The sequence below is a fragment of the Notolepis coatsorum genome (assembly GCF_963971535.1).
Source record: "Notolepis coatsorum genome assembly, chromosome: 15".
Classification (NCBI taxonomy): domain Eukaryota; kingdom Metazoa; phylum Chordata; class Actinopteri; order Aulopiformes; family Paralepididae; genus Notolepis; species Notolepis coatsorum.
The window spans coordinates 28821706-28846030 of record NC_140179.1 but is presented as its reverse complement, the minus strand read 5'-3'; the positions used below and the strand labels follow the sequence as shown (position 1 = coordinate 28846030).

Below are 24325 nucleotides of genomic sequence, written 5' to 3'. Positions count from 1 at the left end.
TTAGCGAAAATCTTTAAAACGATATAGTGGTTTTCAGACGGCCGAGTTACACATTCCTAGCGACTTTCAAGTCTCATGGAGTATTTCCACCATTTTTCAACATCAATGGCAGTTTGAATCGGGGGCGACAGTGGCTCAGGACTACCAAAGACAGAGATAGAATCTATTAATATAGTTTCTTATACCACCAAAGACTCTCATTTTGTACGAGATGCTATGTTTATGGAAATAAACATCCTGCTGATATGAGACGACTCCAAGTACATTCTTTTGTCCGGGCGCTTTAACGGGGACAGTGTTACAGCCAGTAAGATTCTTTAACGGGGACAGTGTTACAGCCAGTAAGATGCTTTAACGGGGACAGTGTTACAGCCAGTAAGATTATTTAACAGGGACAGTGTTACAGCCAGTAAGATGCTTTAACGGGGACAGTGTTACAGCCAGTAAGATGCTTTAACGGGGACAGTGTTACAGCCAGTAAGATGCTTTAACAGGGACAGTGTTACAGCCAGTAAGATGCTTTAACGGGGACAGTGTTACAGCCAGTAAGATGCTTTAACGGGGACAGTGTTACAGCCAGTAAGATGCTTTAACGGGGACAGTGTTACAGCCAGTAAGATGCTTTAACGGGGACAGTGTTACAGCCAGTAAGATGCTTTAACGGGGACAGTGTTACAGCCAGTAAGATGCTTTAACGGGGACAGTGTTACAGCCAGTAAGATGCTTTAACGGGGACAGTGTTACAGCCAGTAAGATGCTTTAACAGGGACAGTGTTACAGCCAGTAAGATGCTTTAAGGGGGACAGTGTTACAGCCAGTTAGATGCTTTAACGGGGACAGTGTTACAGCCAGTAAGATGCTTTAACAGGGACAGTGTTACAGCCAGTAAGATGCTTTAACAGGGACAGTGTTACAGCCAGTAAGATGCTTTAACGGGGACAGTGTTACAGCCAGTAAGATTGCCTCAACAAACAACAAACAAACACAACGCAGAGACTTCACGGAAGGTGATAACAATCAACGAGGAAGCTGTCAACAGTAGTGAGTTACATAAAATGAGGTGATATTTTCTCAACAATTTTCTCCAAATATTTGTAGTCAAAGCTGCCAGCTTTACTGTTAGGGGTCAATGAGTTTTATCCTGGAAAAATCTGAAAAACTTTAAGCACGTCTCAACCATCACATTTACATTTAGTCATTTAGCTGACGCTTTTATCCAAAGTGACTTACAAGTTTTGTACGACAAGTCAGCAGGAAGGGTACAACTCTATCAGCTGAGTAACAATGTACATCAAAGTGTTCAGACTTGAGTGCTACAGTGTTGAGTGTATGTTAGAATATTAGGAAGAGTGCATGACAGTAAGAAGGTTTTATTTTTTTAAATTTTTAATTTTCTTAGATATTGATTGAAGAAGTGTGTCTTTAGTCGACGGCGAAAGATTGGACGGGTTTCGGCTGTCCTAACTGTTGGGTGAAGTTTGTTCCACCATTGTGGGGCAAGGGCCGAGAATAGGGGGCTTCTCTTTGATGACCCTCCCGGAGCTCGGATAGGAGTGGGTCTGAGGCGGCCAGAGGACGTAGGCACAGTAATGTGATGCCTTGAACACTAATATCATCATCATCATCAAACCTTTATTTAGAGCTTAAATATGTATAGTTGAGATCAACGGCAGGCAGCATGTGAGAGGCGGGGGACTCACATCGATAGAGTAGCTCTTCTATATGTATAGTTAAGATAAGCGGCAGGCGGGGGACTCACATCGATAGAGTAGCTCTTCTATATCATATGTATAGTTAAGATAAGCGGCAGGCGGGGGACTCACATCGATAGAGTAGCTCTTCTTGGGGCCCTTCTTGCCCACGGCCACCACCTTCCAGTGCAGCATCTTGGAGTGGGAGAGGTCGACGAAGAGCTCCCCGTAGGTCCAGCGCACGTACAGCACGCCGTGGGAGTAGTCCACCGAGGAGATGTGAGGCGCTTCGGGAGCTGGGGGACCAAACACCAGAGGGGGAGGAGAGGCGTGGGTCATAAACAGGAATTCCAGTGTCTCACGGAACACGGAGTGGACAATTTTCTCTGATCAAATCTCTGTGATCACGGTTAAATGAACAGACCGATGTTCCCTGCAGACTCTTTTGCCATATTAACTATATAATGGTAAATGGTAAATGGTGCATTTATATAGCGCTTTTATCCAAAGCACTTTATAATTTATTATATGCTATATAAATGCACCATTTACCATTTTACCCACTCACACACCGACGGCAGAGGCAACCATGCAAGGTGCCAACCTGCTCATCGGGAGAAATTAGGGGTTAAGTGTCTTGCTCAAGGAGACTTCGACGCGCTGCCTGGGAGGAGCGGGAATCGAACCAGGAACCTACGGATTACCAGACGGCTGCACTACCCCCTGAGCCCCCATATATTGGTCCTCACATTGAACAGAAACGTGCAACAGACCGCTCAATACAATACACTCGGCAATAGCAATCTTTAAATACTTGACCGGCAAACATTTGCACAGCCCTGCTAAATATTCCATCCTGTAAATATTCAACACTGTATTGTTATTTTTATTCTAATTAGTGTATATACCTGACCACATCGTGCACAGCTGTACAGCCCTGGGCCCTCATTTATCAATGTGTGCGTACGCACAGATATGTGCGTAACCCGTGCGTACGTTCATTTCTAAGCAAAGTGCTTGACTTTGTGCGTATATACGCACAGCTCGGACCATGCGTACCTGGCGCCCAGCGGTAGAATATGGAGACTGCAGACGCGGAAATAAGCTTTCGTGCATTAGTTTGACTGACGTGTTCGGTATGACCCCCCGTAATTCATTATAGTTAATTGTAAAATAGCGACAGTAGTGTAATTATTGTCAAAACCCTATAAATAGCATTTGGAATAGGTCTTTCTTTCCGAATGAATGCAGCATGGTTTATATATAGCGTTATCGGAATACTATGGGGTGTACTGACTGCGCTCGTTATTATTATTTTTTTTTTTGCGCATAGATTGCAGAAATACGGGAACGTTTTGATTATATTCAAAAGGCGTTGCCATTGTTAAACGAAATAAGTGGAATTTCGAAGCTGTAAGCAGAATACAAGTCACATGAACACCCACGATAGTGTTCTTCCCCCTTCCTACTGTATAAGAAAGAATTTAAAACGCATTGCAACGAGAACAGAGGTTATTTGTTGAGTTTATGTGTATTACAAAACCCTTGCAATAAATGTGTCTTAAATAAATGAAAAGCATACATGCTCTGGTAGCATATATCGTGTGGGTGATATGACTTGTATTCTGCTTACAACGTCGAAATTCCACTTATTTCGTTTTACAATGTCAAAGCCTTTTAAATATAATCAAAACTTTCCCGTATTTCTCCAATCTATGCGCAAAATAATAACGAGTTGAGTTCTAACAAAGAACGTATTACATGCTGGGTAGGCTGATAGAGTAAACTGTAAATAAAATAGCCTATAACATTATAAAGGATATAGGGGCGACTATGTGGTGCAGTGGGCAACGCACTCACCACCAATGCTGGAGACGCTGGGTTCGAGCCCAGCTCTCCACATTGTTTTCAGTTTGGCTGGTCGTCCGTACTAATACAATTGGCAGTATTAGGGGGAGGGAAAACTGAGGGGTGGGGATCGGACGTGTGGACAGCGACTCCTACAGGTCGGTTGGTGCGCCTGCGCAGTAGAATCAAGAAGCGATGGGGGCGGCGCCCCCCCAAAGCGCAGACCCCTGACGCTAAAAGATTGCGCCGTGCAGGTGAAAAGATGCGACGGCTGCTACCTCGAGTATCGGAGGGGACTCGTGCTATGTATGGCTTCGTCCACATTGCAGCCGGCTTGTGGGAGGCAAGAAACAGCGTTCGAGACAGGGGAGGGTTGAATTGGACGATACGAAATTGAGATGGGAGAAAAAGTGGATAAAAAAAAAAAAACATTATAAAGGATATGGGCTATAGCAGGGGTTCCCAACCTTTATTCCCCAGAGCCCCACGATTCCTTGGAGACATATAGGAATATGATAAGATATATAAGGTATACTGGTCCGTCAGCGAGGAGATACTGTAGCCCACAGCGGATAGCCATTAAATGCCATTTGAGAATATAGGCTATTAAAGGCAAAACGACGGCCTATAGCCTATACATATTATTTAATGTTTTCATAAGCGTAAAGATACAACAGCTAGATTAACGATCAAGTTAATCTAGCTTGAAAAAGGCTTTGCAGGGCTGTGCCATGTGTTATTATATATGCGCAAGTTACTGTTGCATAATGTAGGCTATGGCTGCTATTATATCTAATTTATATAGGCTACCTAATAACGACAACAAAATAGATACCCGGTAGCCAATCGAACGAAACGAATAAAGGCATTCATATGCAGCATGGTTATAATGACACACCAACGCCAAACAGTGGTTAATGGTCTTTATTAGTATTTTGAGCTGTCCAGGCAGAATTGCAGCAATGGTCTTAGGGAGTCGTTGATATCTGACATCACCGTGTACAAGTCCGCCAGCCTGTCGCGTATTTATCCCATAACACGCGTTGTGTCTTCTTGGTTCGACAGCGCATTCAATTAGTTGCTTAGACCTCCGTGATCAATCTCGCTCGTGAAGTTTCTCAGAGTTCGCTCGGGTTAGTCCATTATTTCACATCCCATGGGGGTGTTTCATTACCATATATGGATAATTATGCACGAGCATTGACGGTAAGAACAAATGGTATTTATCAACACAGTGTGCGTACGACCTGTGTATGCAGATGTGATAAATCCCGATTTTTCTGTACGTACACACATTCTAAATTCTGTGCTTAACACTTTGAGTGCCACGGACGTTTTTTTTTTTTTTTTTTACTTTATTTTTTAGTGTTTATCGCTTTTCTGGTCAAGCATGACCGACAGAAACAGGTTGAAATGGGATGTAGAGCAGGGGAAGACATTCTGAGAAATGACGGCGGGTCCGGGAATCGAACTCGTGTCCCCCAGATCCGTGACGAGCACGGTTTTCCCCGACGCAGAAATAGCGCCGAGATATGCGGTGAGCTACGGGAGCTCCCCACCACGGACGTGTTTTATCGTTAGTTCATGCCGACCTTTGAGTGCCCCCGACGCTATATAGAGTTTGTTTGTCGTATTTTCTTTTATTGGCGATTTGAATTCATATTTCATCAATCGAGCCTCGGGTTAGTGCTGCAGAGTCTCTCTGAGCTCAATTGGGAAGATACCGCCCCCTATCGTCTCTCCTTGTGTAACTGCACCCCATTACTTTACACTGACGAAGGGGGGGTGGCCAGTTTCCTCATTTTACTTTTCCGTCGAGCCAACTGAAGAATCCATTGTGCTCGCCGGCCCGGAAAACACGTGGATTATGTATTTACAGTACCCAACACTGTAATCAATAAGCGTGATCGATATTTGGAATGGCGATCAGGAATTGGAATAATCTTTTTGGATAACATCTGATCTAAGGTAAGGAATCTATTTGACCAGTCTTACGATAATCAGAGCTATTTTCACAGAGATATAAGCGTTTGCCCTATATGTGTGTGTGGCTGTGTGGCTGTGCGATCGATCTGGAAATGAGATAATCGATATTTCAGCCCGCTTCTATAGCGTGCATAAGTACACATATACTATCGATAATCAAGCGTTTATTTGAAGACTATTCATAAATAGGCAGAAAAATAACAAAGTTTTTGTGTATTCCAGAATATTCGAGTAAATGCCTTTTATCACGGAATCTTTATATTTTCCTCGAAAACGAGGGCTTTTCAAAATGCTATAAAACGGAAATGAAGCGATTAAAAAACAATCCGTTTTGACAATGTTGACTGCAAACAAGTCATTGATAAACGACGGTCAGATTAGACACATACCGTAAATCCTCTAATAGTGGAGGGTACTCGAATAAAGGACGGGCCTCTTATATAAACCGGGCGTTCGATACATGCAGACAAATACAGACCGGCTTCCAATACAAGGTCGAAAAAAAAAGTAAATTTTTTATTTTTCGTGCCTTGATATAGAATGAGATAAACTCTTGTCAATGCCAATTAAGTGCTGCCTCTCTCTACACTGACTACATTAACGTTTCCCTCGTGTTAGCTAACGTTGATCTGTGGTGTCGGCTGGATGACATTGGCTTTGTTTGCAAACGTTGGTTAACGTTCGCTATCTATATGGCGTTGGCAGGCGGGGCTGGCGTTGTCCAGTTGACAATACAGATCATGATGGCTATGATAGCGTTAAGCCCAGAGTGGAGCTGTACTGTACTGTACCTGTGGTGAAGCCCAGAGTGGAGCTGTACTGTACTGTACTGTACCTGTGGTGAAGCCCAGAGTGGAGCTGTCGCAGCAGCTGAGCGGCGGCTCGCCCCACGTCAACATGGACACGCGGAAGTTGTAGTACCAGGCTGGCAGCAGGTCCGTCACTCTCTGGGAGGGAATTAAAGAAACGTGCAGGTTTAGTTACACTTGTTATTAAAAAAATATTTATATAGTGCTTTTATCCAAAGCGATTTACAATTTGTTCCTCACATTTTACCCATTCACTCACACATTCACACACCGACGGCGGAGGCGACCATGCAAGGTGCCAACCTGCTCATTGGGAGGAGTTAGGGCAGTGTTTCTCAAAGTGTGGGGCACGCCCCCCCTGGAAGACATTGATTTACACATATATATATTATATATATTATATTTGTTCAAGTCAAGAAAATACGACAAAGCTTATCTCGCTCTTGGCGAGATTTCTCTCTATTCTTTATTTTTTAAATTACACAGTCTGTGTCTATTGAACTTTATTGTGAGAGAAAATGGTGGTTTTTCAATGTATGTGATGTATAGATTGGGGAAAGATGGTAGCATCTAACGGTGCCAGGTCAGAGAGGGCAGAAATGTGTTTGGCTTAGCAGAGGTTGGTTCAGAGCGAGGGAACACCACACTGAGCAGGGTGTTTTGTTTTGCTGAAGACATAACACTGATAGCGAGAGCGAGGGAGAGGGGTTCATCTTAATGAAACAGTAGAAAACTGCATTTTAATGTGTGAAAGGTTAGCAGTTGTCATGACAACGCGGCACCTGACAACCAAAAAGGGGTGGGCTATCATAGTTATGATGAAGATCCTATAAAGCTGACAGTGGTTCCGGGTAGGGCAGACTAGAATCTGACCGAGAGCGAGTAGGACTGAGATCACACAGAGGACTCTCTCTCCTCTTATCACGAGAGAGGGGGGGGGGGGGGGGGGGGGGGGGAGGAAGAATGCCACGACATCATTAGCTTCGGCTAACACGAGGAGGGTTCAGGCTAACGACTAGGCCTGACCACTATTGGACTGAATAACAAAAGGACAATCTGAACACACCGAGAGATCATTAGAATAGACTCTTCAAGGACGATACAATTTGATAACATCTGATAACATCTGATTATGAGGTTCTGTTTATAGCAATAAAACAACGCTTCTCCTCATAAGGTATTTCACGGTGTCGAAGTGTCGAATTCTTACGGAGGTGGAGGATTATTATGGTTTATGGATTGCACTAACGGGGGGAGATAAGGATCTTATCTACCAGTATCGGAGACGTCAGTACCATTAAAAGTACACAACGCAGAGGAATTGGATGGAGAGCCAAACAGACGAAGACGTGATACTGGCCAGTTTGATCAGAATCTTACAGTTGGTGCCGTGACCCGGATTTGCAAGAGATTAAAACAACGGGAACAGTTGGTTGTTGATGACAGCCGGATTTGCAAGAGATAAGAACAACGGATAAAGACTTTTTCAATAATGGGGCGACAGTGGACAACAGTCATCAATGTGTGGGAGAATCATGATCGAAGCAAGGCCGGCCAGCCCTGGGAGAGAGCGGCGAGTCGAGTGGTCAGGAGGCGAACCAGCGCTGTAGGGGAAACAGCGCTCCGATCAAAAATGTGAGTTCACTGTGCACACGGTTGTTTTGATCTTTTAAGCCAAATAAAAACGAACAGATAGTGAATCCGTAAACGTAAACATTTCTAGTTCGACAGAGAGAATGCCAGCTGTAATAATATGAGCAGAGAGCCATGGTGAAAATCGAGGGTGTTATCTACAGAGAATGAAAAGCAAACGAGGCAGGCTGCACAGTTTTGGTTTAAGGAGGGTAAATGCGAGATGAGGAAAGGGGGGGGGGGCGCTTGAATCAGATCGAAAAATTGTTGATGGCGGGACTGTTTTCATAACAGAAGGAAAGTCGAAAGGAGATTGTACCAGTGTGTATTATGTCCGATCAGGCAAGAGTATTAGTCTGAGAAAGCGTCCCCTGATAATGGATAGGAAAGAGAGGAAAAACAGCGGTGTTTTCAGGCCTTGGAAGGAAGGGCAGCGGCCGTTTGTTGAGAGAGTAGCCATTTGCACCGAGTCAAAATGGCTGCAGAGCCACGAGGGGTTTAGAATCAGGAAGTGACACGTCACCTACAATCCTCTAGACTGAGTTTTGGCCGCCATCTAGGGGGGCAGTGGGATAATACAGGCAAATGGAGGAGTAGGTCGCCACCTAGTGGCGGAGGGGGGGGGGGGTAGTGCTGGGGAGTTTCCATTACCCATATGGGAATATTTAGAGTTTAATTCAATTAAGGAGTTTAATTGCGGAGGGGGGGGGGTAGTGCTGGGGAGTTTCCATTACCCATAGGGGAATATTTAGAGTTTAAGTTAATTAAGGAGTTTAATTTTTTCAAGATTACCAACTGCTTGTGTGTATACACGGTGGTGTATGTAGAACTTTGTAAAGGAACTCAAAATAGGGTATAGAGCGACGGTGACAGCTCCAGGGCGACGTAGACAGCCCCGTAGGGTATAGAGCGACGGTGACAGCTCCAGGGCGACGGTAGACAGCCCCGTAGGGTATAGAGCGATGGTGACAGCTCCAGGGCGACGGTAGACAGCCCCGTAGGGTATAGAGCGACGGTGACAGCTCCAGGGCGACGGTAGACAGCCCCGTAGGGTATAGAGCGACGGACAGCTCTGTTGTATGTTAGATGATAGTACGAGTACATGTGAGTTAGGGGCAGGGAACCAACCTGCTCTGTTGTATGTTAGAGCGATGCTCGGTTGTGTGTTATTATCATAATAATAATATTGATATACAGGTTAATTGAATAGTTTATTATTGAATGGGTTAAATAAGAATTGCAGAGAGAGAGGAGATGCGGTTTATTAAATAAGTTTAATTATGAAATAAGAGGGAATTCGATCTCCAGTGGGGCCTTCTCACACCTAATAAATAGGCAGAGTCTTGAGGGGACACGTCACCAGAAAGAACTGGCGCGCGCTGGGGGTCACCCGTGGGACAAACGTAGAGCGCCGAGTGGGTATCGTTTAGCTGCTGGTGTCACGCCGGAAGACAACAAAACAGGGAACAGCCCTGTAGGATTAGATATGGGTGTTGAGAAGGTGGGGGACTAATAGAGAACAAATAGCGCCATGGGCTGTAGGACACTCACACCGTCCAACAGTCTGAAAGGGCGTGGCCATGGCAGGGGCTTGCAGAGGGAAAACATATATAGAGAACGAGCTGCAGGCCCAAAGCCACGGTAGACTAATAGAAAACACAGGGTCGAGTGTACAGAAAAACTGCCGGCGTGGTGTTTGTGCTTTCAGAGTCTGGAGAGGGCCGACGGCGGTGGAGATGAGCCTCAACCAAGATGACCGACAGGGCGGAGATGACCGACGGGGCGGAGACGGCCGACGAGGCGGAGTCCAGCGGTCGCAGGCGGTGTTGCCCAGGGGAGAACGAGGCGGACATCGGAGGGGCCTTCCCGGCGGAGACGCTGTTTAGAGAGCGTTTTGAAACAACAGAGCACGGGCGGTGAATCATGGACAAGCAGGGACTTCCTTTCAGAGTCAATCAGGAGATCGAGAGACGAGACAACAGCGAGAAGTCCTGTGTTCATTGATTAGGAGTATGAGATATAAATGGAGGATTCATATATAAGATATATGTATAGAAGGATATATATATATATATAGAAGGTAGATAAGAGGGAGAACAGTAGAACAACAGGATATAATTATTGGGAGCAGACAGGGGGGCTCCAATGGTTATGAGTCGTTGGATGTTGTTGGTTTTGGTGGTCGGTTTCGGTTCCCTTTGTGCACGAAGGGGGGCGCAAACAGACATCAGGCAGCAGGATCACTGGGTTGACCGTGGGCCGTCTTTGTTTCTTGTGCACGAGAGACGAGGTTGGTTTGCTTCAACCACAGGCTATTTTTGGCATAATTAATTAAAAAAACAAATAATGATTTATGATTCTGAAGGGGTGATAAGAATCAAGGGGGGATTGAGAGAAAATGGTGGTTTTTCAATGTATGTGATGTATAGATTGGGGAAAGATGGTAGCATCTAACGGTGCCAGGTCAGAGAGGGCAGAAATGTGTTTGGCTTAGCAGAGGTTGGTTCAGAGCGAGGGAACACCACACTGAGCAGGGTGTTTTGTTTTGCTGAAGACATAACACTGATAGCGAGAGCGAGGGAGAGGGGTTCATCTTAATGAAACAGTAGAAAACTGCATTTTAATGTGTGAAAGGTTAGCAGTTGTCATGACAACGCGGCACCTGACAACCAGAAAGGGGTGGGCTATCATAGTTATGATGAAGATCCTATAAAGCTGACAGTGGTTCCGGGTAGGGCAGACTAGAATCTGACCGAGAGCGAATAGGACTGAGATCACACAGAGGACTCTCTCTCCTCTTATCACGAGAGAGGGGGGGGGGGGGGGGGGGGGGAGGAAGAATGCCACGACATCATTAGCTTCGGCTAACACGAGGAGGGTTCAGGCTAACGACTAGGCCTGACCACTATTGGACTGAATAACAAAAGGACAATCTGAACACACCGAGAGATCATTAGAATAGACTCTTCAAGGACGATACAATTTGATAACATCTGATAACATCTGATTATGAGGTTCTGTTTATAGCAATAAAACAACGCTTCTCCTCATAAGGTATTTCACGGTGTCGAAGTGTCGAATTCTTACGGAGGTGGAGGATTATTATGGTTTATGGATTGCACTAACGGGGGGAGATAAGGATCTTATCTACCAGTATCGGAGACGTCAGGACCATTAAAAGTACACAACGCAGAGGAATTGGATGGAGAGCCAAACAGACGAAGACGTGATACTGGCCAGTTTGATCAGAATCTTACAATTGTTATGTATGTTATTGTTCTGCACATTTCATTATTCTCTTCCTCAGTTTGTGGTTATTTGTGGTTACTGATGTAGAATGTTATTGTTAAGTGGTTGCACAATTTGAAAGCTCATGATATTGATGTTATTTCAATACATTTTTAACTTGGCCCATTTCATGACTATTTTTGTTGGGCCGAGGGCGAGGGGGGCATTTTATTAGCACCCTGGTGTCCTCTGCAGCTAAGCCATCCTAACTACTGTGGAGCAGTGAGACAGCCACTGTGGAGCAGTGAGACAGCCACTGTGGAGCAGTGAGACAGCCACAGTGGAGCAGTGAGACAGCCACAGTGGAGCAGTGAGACAGCCACAGTGGAGCAGTGAGACAGCCACAGCCACAGCCCTGGGGATCAACTCCAGTTGTAATGCCAGTGCCTTGGTCAAGGGCAATGGCAGGTGTATGTACCTAGCATGCATGTCTCTCATGTCTCTCAGTTGACCTACAGCATCTAACCGTGCTGCTCTACTGGCTCAGAGCGGCTCTCCTGCCCCCTGGGGAGTGCGACCTTGAGCCGTCATCTTGTTCTTCATACCAGCGCTTGTATTCCTATGCTTTTTTTGTTCTTAGTTCTGTTATTATTAATGTTCTTATATACTTTAGTAGATACTATTGCTACTATGTATGTATGTATGTATGTATGTATGCATATGTGTTTATATTTCATGTATATATCCATATCCTTATTCGCTTGTTCTATTCTCCATCCATCCATCATCCATTGCAGCACCAAACTGTGTATCACTGACACCTGATGGGGGATCCCCTTTGAATTGATCATCTGAGGTTTATCCCCAAGTTGTATCCCCCTATTGCTAGGTTTTAGGGAGACATTCCTTATCCTCATTGGGGAAAGTCTTGCAAAATTGTGGATTTTATGGTGGTTTTTGTTTTGGATCTATTGTGATGTTTCTTCTTGGTCTGTGAAGCCCATGGAGGCAATTTGTTGTGATTTCGGTCTATAAAAATACATTTGATTTGATTTATGTCTTTTATGGTGTTGGAAGAAACCAGAGTACCTGGAGGAAACCCACGCACACACGGGGAGAACCTGCAAACTCCACACAGACCTGGTGAACTCCACTCTAGTGAACTGGCCAACAGCTAAATTAACAACTAGTTTAAAGGCGCCATAGATGACATTCAGCCACTAGATGTCACACTAGAGCACCAGCATGTCATTTATCCAATCAGGTGCATTCCACACTGGGAAGTAGGGAGGGGATACATGCACATGCAACATGTAAACAACAACATTAATTTTGGACCCACAAACATTTTTGCATACTTTTTTTTATCTACAGCATTTTTGTATTTGTAAATATTTACAAAAAAAATAAGGTAAATGTACATCATCATCATGATCATTATCACCATCATCACCATCATCATCATCATCATTATCATCATCGTTATCATAATCACCACATTATCTGTCCAAAGAATATACAGTATTAGTCAAACTGGATTATATGGTTATTATGTTTAAACAAGAACCCTGGTGATCTACAGTTCAGTTAAACTTTCAAGAGGAGGTCAAAGGGCGCGGCAGCGTTACCACTGATGTGGAGGCGGTGGCGCCGATCTCGTAGTAGGTGGTCCACTCGGAGGCCAGCGTGACGGGGTTGAAGAAGAAGGTCTGCAGGACGTACTTGCGGAAGGCCACGTGGTACGGCCGCTGCCAGGTCAGGATGACCGCCGTGGGGCTCAGCGGGTAGACCACCAGCTCACGCACCCCAGTGGGCTCTGGGCAGAAGAGACCATAGGTGTAGGTTTAGGCGGGGTTGCGGGGGACATGTCCCCCTCAATATTGAGAAGAGGTACAGTTGTCCCCCTCAAAAAATATAGCTAATATGAAAGACAAACCCATCCCAAAAAGAGGTAAAAAAAATAAGGGGGTCAAAGCATTTATATATCCTTCTTACCTGTAACTATATATTAAATTATTAACCAACAATTTCAGACACCCCTACAGGACTGTACCATCTCCACCTTGCAGACGTGCCTCTCATAAAAGTACACCAGATGCTTTCACTACCACACTACAGAAGGTTAACCCTTTCACTACCACACTACAGAAGGTTAACCCTTTCACTACCACACTACAAAGGGTTAACGCTTTCACTACCACACTACAGAAGGTTAACCCTCTCACTACCACACTACAGAAGGTTAACCCTTTTACAACCACACTACAAAGGGTTAACGCTTTCACTACCACACTACAAAGGGTTAACACTTTCACTACCACACTACAGAAGGTTAACCCTTTTACAACCACACTACAAAGGGTTAATGCTTTCACTACCACACTACAAAGGGTTAACACTTTCACTACCACACTACAGAAGGTTAACCCTTTTACAACCACACTACAAAGGGTTAATGCTTTCACTACCACACTACAAAGGGTTAACACTTTCACTACCACACTACAGAAGGTTAACCTTTCACTACCACACTACAGAAGGTTAACCCATTCACTACCACACTACAAAGGGTTAACGCTTTTCCTAACACACTACAGGTTAACCCTTTCACTACCACACTACAGAAGGTTAACCCTCTCACTACCACACTACAGAAGGTTAAATCAAATCAAATCAAATTTATTTGTAAGGCCCAACAACACACGTTAATGTCCCCATGGGCCGTACACATCTTCTTTAAACAAGTCAAGAAGAAACATAACAATAAGTGAAGAACAGAACAAGAACACCATAAGGTCCAACAAATTTAAAATAAATGCAAATAAATGAAAAGAATGCAAGCACTCCCAGACATACCCCACGCGAAGGTAAGGAAAAACTCACTAAAACCTAACAATAGGGAAAAATGCTCCACAGGCAGTGTGGAGGAGAGAAACCTTAGAAGGGCCATTCAAGGGGGGATCTCCCTTCTTAGATGTCGGTGATAGTAGTGTTGCAGACTAACCAGTTGGTAAGCATGCACTCAAGTGTGTAGTGAAACACAGATGAGTGCATGCAATAGCAACTGAACATTTTGAAAGATTAAAGATAGAGCTGATAGCGATAGCAACTGAACATTTTGAAAGATTAAAGATAGAGCTGATAGCGAATCTATTTGAGGCACAGGGGCGGCGCAAAGAGGGTTGCGTCCTCCCCGTCTTAATCACGGGACATTCAACACTCCGGTCATTGCTCAGGGACAGCCGGAGACAGGGAGATAGGGGGCGGCGCAGAGAGGGTCGCAACCTCCCCGACATCATCGCGGGACGTCCAGCACTCCGGTCACCACTACGAGACCGCCGGAGACAGGAGGGCACGCAGAGAGGGTCGCATCCTCCAGGCCTTCATCACTACCACACTACAGAAGGTTAACCTATCACTGGTGAAAGGGCAGCTGTGTTTGTTTGTTAAGACTTCTTCTTTGTTTATAGCGGTGTGTCTCGTCACTTTTTAGACTTTATTGTTTACCACTTTTTGTTTACCACGCATTGGAAACCCACCGCAAACTCCTCCTCTTAATACCGGGGAGACGAGATACCCGTCATGTCCTCCACAAAATATCTGTGCTATCACGTGGAATCTGAGCTCAGCGGGGAAACGCATAGTGAGGAGGCAGTAGAGAAGGCCTCACAGTCTAGAGATGGACTGCCTGCTGATGATCTAATGCCTCTAATGTTCAGTCTGGCTGGGGTATGGGGATGTAGCCTTGGCCTGGTATGGTTGGGTTTGCGTCTCCTTTGTGTTTCCTTTAAACTCTCCTTTAAAAATTCCCACCACCAACTGTGGTACACAAGCTAAACCAGGATGATACAACAGTCCCAAAACCCTGGCTAGTGGAGACGAGGCCACAGCACGGCTAAACCCTGGCTAGTGGAGACGAGGCCACAGCACGGCTAAACCCTGGCTAGTGGAGACGAGGCCACAGCACGGCTAAGCCCTGGCTAGTGGAGACGAGGCCACAGCACGGCTAAACCCTGCCTAGTGGAGACGAGGCCACAGCACGGCTAAGCCCTGGCTAGTGGAGACGAGGCCACAGCACGGCTAAACCCTGGCTAGTGGAGACGAGGCCACAGCACGGCTAAACCCTGCCTAGTGGAGACGAGGCCACAGCACGGCTAAACCCTGCCTAGTGGAGACGAGGCCACAGCACGGCTAAACCCTGGCTAGTGGAGACAAGGCCACAGCACGGCTAAACCATGCCTAGTGGAGACGAGGCCACAGCACGGCTAAACCCTGGCTAGTGGAGACGAGGCCACAGCATGGCTAAACCCTGCCTAGTGGAGACGAGGCCACAGCACAGCTAAACCCCGCCTAGTGGAGACGAGGCCACAGCACGGCTAAACCCTGGCTAGTGGAGACGAGGCCACAGCACGGCTAAACCCTGGCTAGTGGAGACGAGGCCACAGCACGGCTAAACCCTGGCTAGTGGAGACGAGGCCACAGCACGGCTAAACCCTGCCTAGTGGAGACGAGGCCACAGCACGGCTAAACCCTGCCTAGTGGAGACGAGGCCACAGCACGGCTAAACCCCGCCTAGTGGAGACGAGGCCACAGCACGGCCTCGGCGGGACGCGATAAGAAGTGACAAGCTGAATTGGAGGGAGTTCAAAAACATGCCCCTTCGATATCATGATCAGAAGAAGAGCTGGCATCGCCTCACGACCTCTGACCTCACTTGAAGACGGGAGGGAGGAGGCCGCTGTGAACTTGATACGAGACGACGTGCAGAGACCACTGCGTGACCTGCTGCCCCCCCGACGCGAGGCAGCTGTGCCACTGAGAAGCCAAAACAAACTGGAGGAGCTTAAGGCCAATACAAACAGACCGAGGAACTACTGCACACTGCAGTTAGGCTGCCCAACCAAGAGTCCTACAAGACGACGTTCGAAGGAAGTAACCTTTTTAAAATGGATTTATTTATCTCATTAGTTATCTTATAAAGTATGTAAAAAAAAAAACGTCATCTCGTCTTGTGTCCATGTGTCATTTATTTGTTTATTCATTATGTCTACAATCTTATCGGCTTTCACTGTTTACAACTGCCCTACACTGTAATAATAGTAATCACCTCATACTATAGTCCCACCTCATACTATAGTCTACCCATATACTCTGTATGATGTACAACAGTGCTGTATATACCGCATATTTACATTAATATTTTTATATTTACTGCATATATATATCCATATTTGTCTGAATATACCCGCATATAACCCCTCTATATACTTACTTATACACCTGCATATAACCCATAGCTCTGTATGATAGCATGTACAATAATGCTGTATATAATGCATATATATATTTATTCTCACAGCATATATATCTATCTACAGTCTACACCTGTCTGTATTTACCTGCACATCCTACTCTTACTAGTTACGCTGCTGGCCAGTATGACTTACTTACTACCATACTGTCTTTATACCTGTATCACTGTACATATTAATACTACAACTCTGTACATACATCTGATTAGCACTATTACTCACTAGTACTAATTTGTATATTTTGTACCCAGTTTAATCACCTGTACATTGTATGTTGCTGTTGTACTTTACTGTTACATAAATGATACACATTTATACATTTTAATCGAACCTAATTTGATGTAAAATCCTGCAGCTTTTCAGTTTACTCTACTACAAGCATGAATGAATGCAGTCAGTCATCTTCTTGTCTTGACACTGGAGAAGACGCTGGCTGAAGACGCAACATCCCATAATGTTGCTCTGTAGCTTTAACAGTAAAGTCGGTCAGTTCTATCTATTTGAACAAGTCATCTACAGTATATCTTTGAATTTGTTATACGTACTGTGTCATCATCAACAACAGTATTGTGATTGTACACTGCCCCCCCCCCCCCCCCACACACACACACACAGACACACTTTGTACAGCTTCTACACACCATGAAGTGGTTCCCACCGCCGAGTCCCACAGTTACCATGGCAACCATTCACAAAAAGAAAAACCTCCCCCGCTTCTTTGTAGACTAGAGATCATATTTACATCTGTCAGTTGTGAGTTACTTGGCATAAAAGGAGGTGATATTTTCTCATTTATTTTTGGCTTGTTAATCGAAGCCGCCAGCTTTAGTGTAACTTTCTGTATTATTTAGAGTTTTAGCCTGGAAAATTATAAGCACGTCTCAACCATCACAGCAATGTTCACAAATATGTCTTTTTATTATCACCCGCCAGATTCAAAGAGGTCCCTCTGCAGGAGGGCATTCATTTGCATTCATACTTGAATAGGCAACAACATTCTATGACTGTTGAGTCGACTGAGAAGTCATTTTATACAACAGGTAGGTCCGACCACGCATTGTGATTGGTCGAGAGCGTTCTAAACCGTGAGTATATTCATGATACACTCACGGTTAAATCACCATGAATATACCACTGCACTGGCTTTAGAATGCTGTAGAAAGTTTCAACTGCCATTCATCAAAACGGAAACTGTGTCAACATGACCTACTCCGCGGACAATGTCACGTTTGATTTAACGTACCCGTTAACCATAAACGAGTGGATATATAAAGAGGACGGGCCTACATCTACCGGTATTCAGAAAAACAGCATTATTAGACATGCTAATTGCCAATCCAACGAAAGACGAGCTGGTCGTGCTGGACGCACTGGAGAATAGCCGCAATTAATCCTTCAACACCACCAAGTCGACGGCCTGGACATTGAACTGGGCCAACTCCCGAGGTGGTGATGACTTTTTCCGACTTTCGATAGCTTGTTGATAGCCTACTCCATTTGAAATTCCATAGCAACGAGACATCTTTAGGAACAATTTTTCTATGCCAAGTTCACTGAAATCGATATAAAAGATGATATAAAAAAGCAGGACAGTCCTAAAGGACTCATTGTTCACAAAAAGAAAAAGTTTAGGAGATATTAAACTACAGGAGAGGGGGAAATGCCCACAGGAAATAGGAATATGAAGCACATTGCAGCACATTGTCTCACCTATGTCGATGATGACCGGCTCAGACGGAGGGCTGATGAGGGGTCCGTTGGTGTGGTAGACCATCACTCTGTACTGAGCTCCAGGGGTCAGACTGGTGATGATGTCACTGGTTGTGTTTTCCTGTGAGATTGTCATCATTATCATCATCATAATCCTCATTATCACCACCATCATAATCACAATTATCATCATCATCATCATAATCATCATTATCACCATCATAAGCACCATTATCATCATCATCATCATCATCATCATCATCATCATCATCATCATCATCATCATCATTATCATCATTAGCATCATCATCATTATCACCACCATCATAATTAACATTATCATCATCATCATCATCATTAGCATCATCATCATCATTATCACCATCATCATAATCATCATTATCACCACCATCATAATTAACATCATTATCACCAATATAACCAATTGACTATTAATTGTATTTATGTTGATGGCAGTGAGTGCTGCTCAGGAAGCACTATTTATTTAATTTTAATTATTTTATTTGAATACTTTACACTAATAAGTATCTTGTACAATAGCATCCTCAACTGAGGATAAGATTGTTAATGATGTTGATAATGATGTAATTGATGATGTAATTGATGTTGATAATGATGCATTGACATCAGTGTCTGACCTCAGTACAGCTCTAGTGACTGACCTCAGTACAGCTCTAATGACTGACCTCAGTACAGCTCTAGTGACTGACCTCAGTACAGCTCTAGTGACTGACCTCAGTACAGCTCTAGTGACTGACCTCAGTACAGCTCTAGTGTCTGACCTCAGTATAGCTCTAGTGACTGACCTCAGTACAGCTCTAGTGACTGACCTCAGTACAGCTCTAGTGTCTGACCTCAGTACAGCTCTAGTGACTGACCTCAGTACAGCTCTAGTGACTGACCTCGCTGCAGTACTTGCTCTAGTGACTGACCTCAGTACAGCTCTAGTGACTGACCTCAGTACAGCTCTAGTGACTGACCTCAGTACAGCTCTAGTGACTGACCTCAGTACAGCTCTAGTGACTGACCTCAGTACAGCTCTAGTGACTGACCTCAGTACAGCTCTAGTGACTGACCTCAGTACAGCTCTAGTGAGTGACCTCGCTGCAGTACTTGCTCTAGTGTCTGACCTCAGTACAGCTCTAGTGACTGACCTCAGTACAGCTCTAGTGACTGACCTCAGTACAGCTCTAGTGACTGACCTCAGTACAGCAGTGTGTGTCTGACCTCAGTACAGCTCTAGTGACTGACCTCGCTGCAGTACTTGCTCTAGTGACTGACCTCAGTACAGCTCTAGTGACTGACCTCGCTGCAGTACTTGCTCTCCATGCGCTGGCTGGGGCTGGGCTTCAGGCAGGTGGTGGACACCACGGAGACCAGGCTGCCGTTGTGGCTCTCGGAGGACGGGCCCCAGGACACGGCCGCGGTGCTGGAGCCCAGGAGCCTCACGCTCACCGCCTGGGGACGCTCCTTCGGCTGCTCCAGCCACTCCCCGCTGGGACCTAGAGCCAGGACACAACACACCGTTACTGCTGCAGCCACTCCCCGCTGGGACCTAGAGCCAGGACACAACACACCGTTACTGCTGCAGCCACTCCCCGCTGGGACCTAGAGCCAGGACACAACACACCGTTACTGCTGCAGCCACTCCCCGCTGGGACCTAGAGCCAGGACACAACACACCGTTACTGCTGCAGCCACTCCCCGCTGGGACCTAGAGCCAGGACACAACACACCGTTACTGCTGCAGCCACTCCCTGCTGGGACCTAGAGCCAGGACACAACACACCGTTACTGCTGCAGCCACTCCCCGCTGGGACCTAGAGCCAGGACACAACACACCGTTACTGCTGCAGCCACTCCCCGCTGGGACCTAGAGCCAGGACACAACACACCGTTACTGCTGCAGCCACTCCCCGCTGGGACCTAGAGCCAGGACACAACACACCGTTACTGCCCAGGGTCCTACAGACCCATGCCAACATTAAAATACCTACAAAATAGGGATGTTCGATATTGGCTTTTTTACAGATATCCGATATACCGATATTGTCCAACTCTTAATTTCCGATACCGATATCAACCGATACCGATATATATATGCAGGGTTTCCCCCCCAAAAAACGGAATAATTTCAGGTAACGTCACGGTGACCAAATGTGTCCAAATTTTTATAGGATTCTATCACATTTTCATAACAATAGCGAATATAACTTACCCTGCGCCGTTTTCATTGAGGTTTCTTACAAATTAACGATGTTTTATTTGTCCTTTATATGCGGATAACATTCTAATCTTAAAGTGTACCATTATGTTCCCGTTTAGACAACAAACATAATGCTAATGATGCACTTTTGTTAAGATAATTGGGTGACCATTCTCGATCACTGTACTCAGGTCCCATTAATAGTTTAACGCTGTTCAGATCGCGTCAAAGAATAGACGCGTCCCAGTGACCTGTGACCTGTGCTAAAGGTCTTGGGAATTGTATTAATTTTATAGTTTTCACATTTTCACCTTTTAATTTTAAACCAATGCTGCCATCTACTGACAACAGAAAGTGTTGTGTAAGTTATAGTATAACGTCAACTTGAGACCCGCACTTCCGTAAACACCGTCGCCCAAAACACATTCTAGAGATTCCCACTTTTTACTGGTACATTTGATATATATATTCTAAAATAAGTATAATTTCACTTCATCTACCTGTCGACATGAAATTCCCAAACGCTGACGGTAAAAAAAAAGCCTGGATGTCGCGCAAAATGGGGCATGACCGAATTTGGTCCCAGACAATAAGAGTGACTGAGATTGGTCTACGTTCCGTTAATTAACATTACATATCTCTTGTCGTGGAATTAACACAACATTATGCATACTTTTCACAATAAATAAAATAAGAATTAGTTCTTACTTGCTTGCCTGGGTAAAGGTTAAATAAATGTAAAAAAGAAAAGTTAAAAAAAAAATACTTTTTTATTTTTTTGAAAACCGATACCGATAATTTCCGATATTACATTTTAATGCCAATATCGGCCGATAATATCGGTAGGCCGATAATATCGGACATCCCTACTACAAACCTCCAGGCTGAAGCTTAGGGGGGGGGTGCTTTTGCAGTGGCAGCCCCACCATCGGTGTGTGAATGTGTGAGTGAATGGGTAAAATGGTAAATGGTGCATTTATATATAACTCTTTTATCCAAAGCGCTTTATAATTTTTGTTTTCCGCACATTCACCGATTCACTCACACGTTCACATTCACACACCGACGGCAAAGGCGACCATGCAAGGTGCCAACCTGCCGATCGGGAGCAATTAGGGGTTAAGTGTCTCGCTCAAGGACACTTTGACCCGCTGCCCGGGAGGAGAAGCGGGAATCGAACAGGGAACTTTCCGACTACCAAACGACTGCTGTGAGGAACAAATTGTGTAAAGTGCTTTGGATAATAATAATAATAATAATAATAATAATAATAATAATAATAATAATAATAATAATAATAATAATAATAATAATAATAATAATAATAATAATAATAATAATAATAATAATAATAATAATAATAATAATAATAATAATTCATTTAATGTATAATAATAATAATAATAATAAATTTTATTTATAGAGCGCTTCTCAGTAACCCGAAGTCGCTGACAGTAGGCAGAGAGAAAAAAAACAAAGAAACCAAAGAAACATAGAACCACAGGGGAAACAGGGAACAATATGAAATACACAGGATAAAAGCTGTTATATAAATGCACCATTTACCATTTAATACCCTGCAGATACCATGATCTAGTTCAAGTTTCAAGTTTGTTTATAATTTGTCACAACAAAATACAGAATACTTTATGATGAAATGCTTGTTTTTGTATGAGCCCCTGAGAGTGTGCTACACACAGTAAAAAAAAAGTAAGTAAGAAAGTAAGTAAGTAAGTAAAAAGTAAGTAAAGTCAATATATACAATACACAATACAGAGTAAAATGGGTAACAGTGAGGTACAATGCAGAGGTACAAAACTTAGGGTAGGTTGCAAATGAGGTATGAATGTAGTGCAAATCTCTTTAATAATAGATACAAATATCGGGGCGTCCAAGTGGCGAACCAGGTAACGCGCTGCGTCGCGATGCGGCCGACCCGGGTTCGATACCCGGACCCGGCGTCCTTTGCCGAATGTCTTTCCCCCGCTCTGTCTCCCGTTCTTCCTCTCTCTCTCTCTCTCTCTCTCTCTCTCTCTCTCTCTCTCTCTCTCTACCGGACTGCCCGGTAGTAAAAACAATAAAAATCTACCAAAAACATAATAATAATAATAATAAAAAAAAAAGATATAGATAAATATAAACAACAATCTATTGAAGTGAGATCTGTGACGTACTGAGGTAGAAGGTGAAGCCGGTGTCGGCGGTGCTCTCTCGGGCCCGGCAGTCCCCGGCGGTGCTGAGCGTGGTCACCAGCACGCGGTAGGTCCCCGGCTCCGTCAGCTCCGTGAAGAACTCGTGGGTGTTGTCGTCCACCGTGGCCGTCTCCGTGGTGTTGCCTGGCGACAAGAGGGGGAGGGGCGGCATGAGGGGTGGAGAAGGCGGGAAGTGTCAACAGGACCTGTGAGCGTGGGGGGGCCTATAGGAAATTATGTATGTATCATGATTGTAGATATCTCCCGATTTCACCGCTCATCTTCCATATCTGCAGCTCTCCGTATGCATGCCCGCCTCTCTTGGCTTAACGTTGGAAATAGGTTGTCTTTTAATACACTTGAGCTGTTCAAGTTGGTCATGAGAAGTAAAACTCCTGTTTTTATACATAAACAGATTGTTTATAGTAATACTGTGCATGATCATTACACTAGAGGTTCCAGTAGTGGGCAGCTTGAATGACCAGGTCCAAAAACCAACGCTTTAAGGAGATCTTTTATTTTTAGATCATTGACTGACTCTTTGGAATAACCTTCCTCAAAACCTCTGCTGCATTTACAGTAAATTAACTTTTAAAAATAATCTTAAATTGTATTTAACACTGTAAAGTATTTTTGTTTTGTTTTTTTGTTTTCTGTTTCTTTGCTCGCATGTAATTTTAGCTATCTTATTTGTTAGCTTCATTATGCATTGTGTGTTGAGTACTGACTTTTAATAATTTAGTTTTGCAACAATAATTGTTTTTGTATGTTTTTTTGTGTGGACCCCAGGAAGACTAGCTGGTTGCTATGGCACCAGCTAATGCGGATCCTTAATAAAATAAAATAAAATCAAAAATATCAGAGAAGTGGCAAAACAAGGCTCCTTATCTCACCGCGCCGCTTACCATCCCGGTAGATGTAGACGTTGAAGCCGTCGTAGGTGGTGGGCGGCGGGGGCGGCAGCCAGCGCACTTCCAGCAGGATGGGGGGCAGCTCGACGGGCGCGGACGAGGGCTCCGGGGACAGACCCATGGCAGAGCCCGACTCATTCGAGTCCTCGTACTCCGGCACCACCGCGTTCACAAACTCCTCCTCCTCCTCCCCCCTGTCCGCGGGTGGCGTGCCGCCGGTCGCCTCGGGCCAATAGGGCCGCGTCACGCTCTCCCCCCCGGCGCCCGTCTCGTTGCCGTTGACGACGTCGCCGTAGTCGGCCGTGGCGTCGCTGAGGTTCCGCGGAGGGTCGCCGTGGGGCGCCCGGGCAGCCGGCTCCTCCTCCTCCTCCTCCTCCTCCTGCGAGGTGATCTCCTCGCCATGCGCCTCCACCCCTTGCTCCTCCGCTTCCCGCTCCTCCGCCAGGGCCGCGTCGCGGGCCTTGCGGGGGAGGGGGCTCTCCTGGGTGGCCTCGGGGAGGAGACCTCCTCTGGGCACCTCCCCCGACACCCTCTGGCTCAGGTGGACGATCTTACGGGAGATGTTGAGGGGAGGGTTGGGAACTGTGAACAAAGACGAAGTTCAAGTTCAAGTTCGTTTATTATTTGTCATAATAAAATACAGAATACTAAGAATAAATTTTTTTTAAGTAATTAAGAAGTAAGTAAAAAGTAGGTAAAGGAATATTCAGTCAATATATACAATATACAATACAGAGTAAAATGAGTAACAGTGAGGTACAGAGCAGAAATGAGATGAG

At 44.9% G+C, this 24325-nt stretch overlaps 1 protein-coding gene across 2 annotated transcripts in view; it reads right to left on the bottom strand.

Moving 5' to 3' along the window:
* The window catches only part of ptpro (protein tyrosine phosphatase receptor type O), an 84751-nt gene extending 60950 nt beyond the window's left edge, over positions 1-23801 (bottom strand). The window contains exons 1-7 of one of the 2 annotated variants that reach the window (XM_084330093.1): positions 23541-23801; positions 22618-22779; positions 19543-19739; positions 18217-18337; positions 12823-13010; positions 6361-6472; positions 1824-1987 (exon numbers count right to left, since the gene is read on the bottom strand). In XM_084330093.1, coding sequence (XP_084186219.1) covers positions 1824-1987; positions 6361-6472; positions 12823-13010; positions 18217-18337; positions 19543-19739; positions 22618-22779; positions 23541-23667 — 1071 coding nt within the window. In that variant the 5' untranslated portion in view covers positions 23668-23801. Of the gene's footprint in view, positions 1-1700; positions 1715-1823; positions 1988-6360; positions 6473-12822; positions 13011-18216; positions 18338-19542; positions 19740-22617; positions 22780-23540 lie in introns of those variants that run through there. The other variant, XM_084330094.1, reaches the window with a different exon arrangement.
* Between the last annotated feature and the right edge of the window lie 524 nt (positions 23802-24325).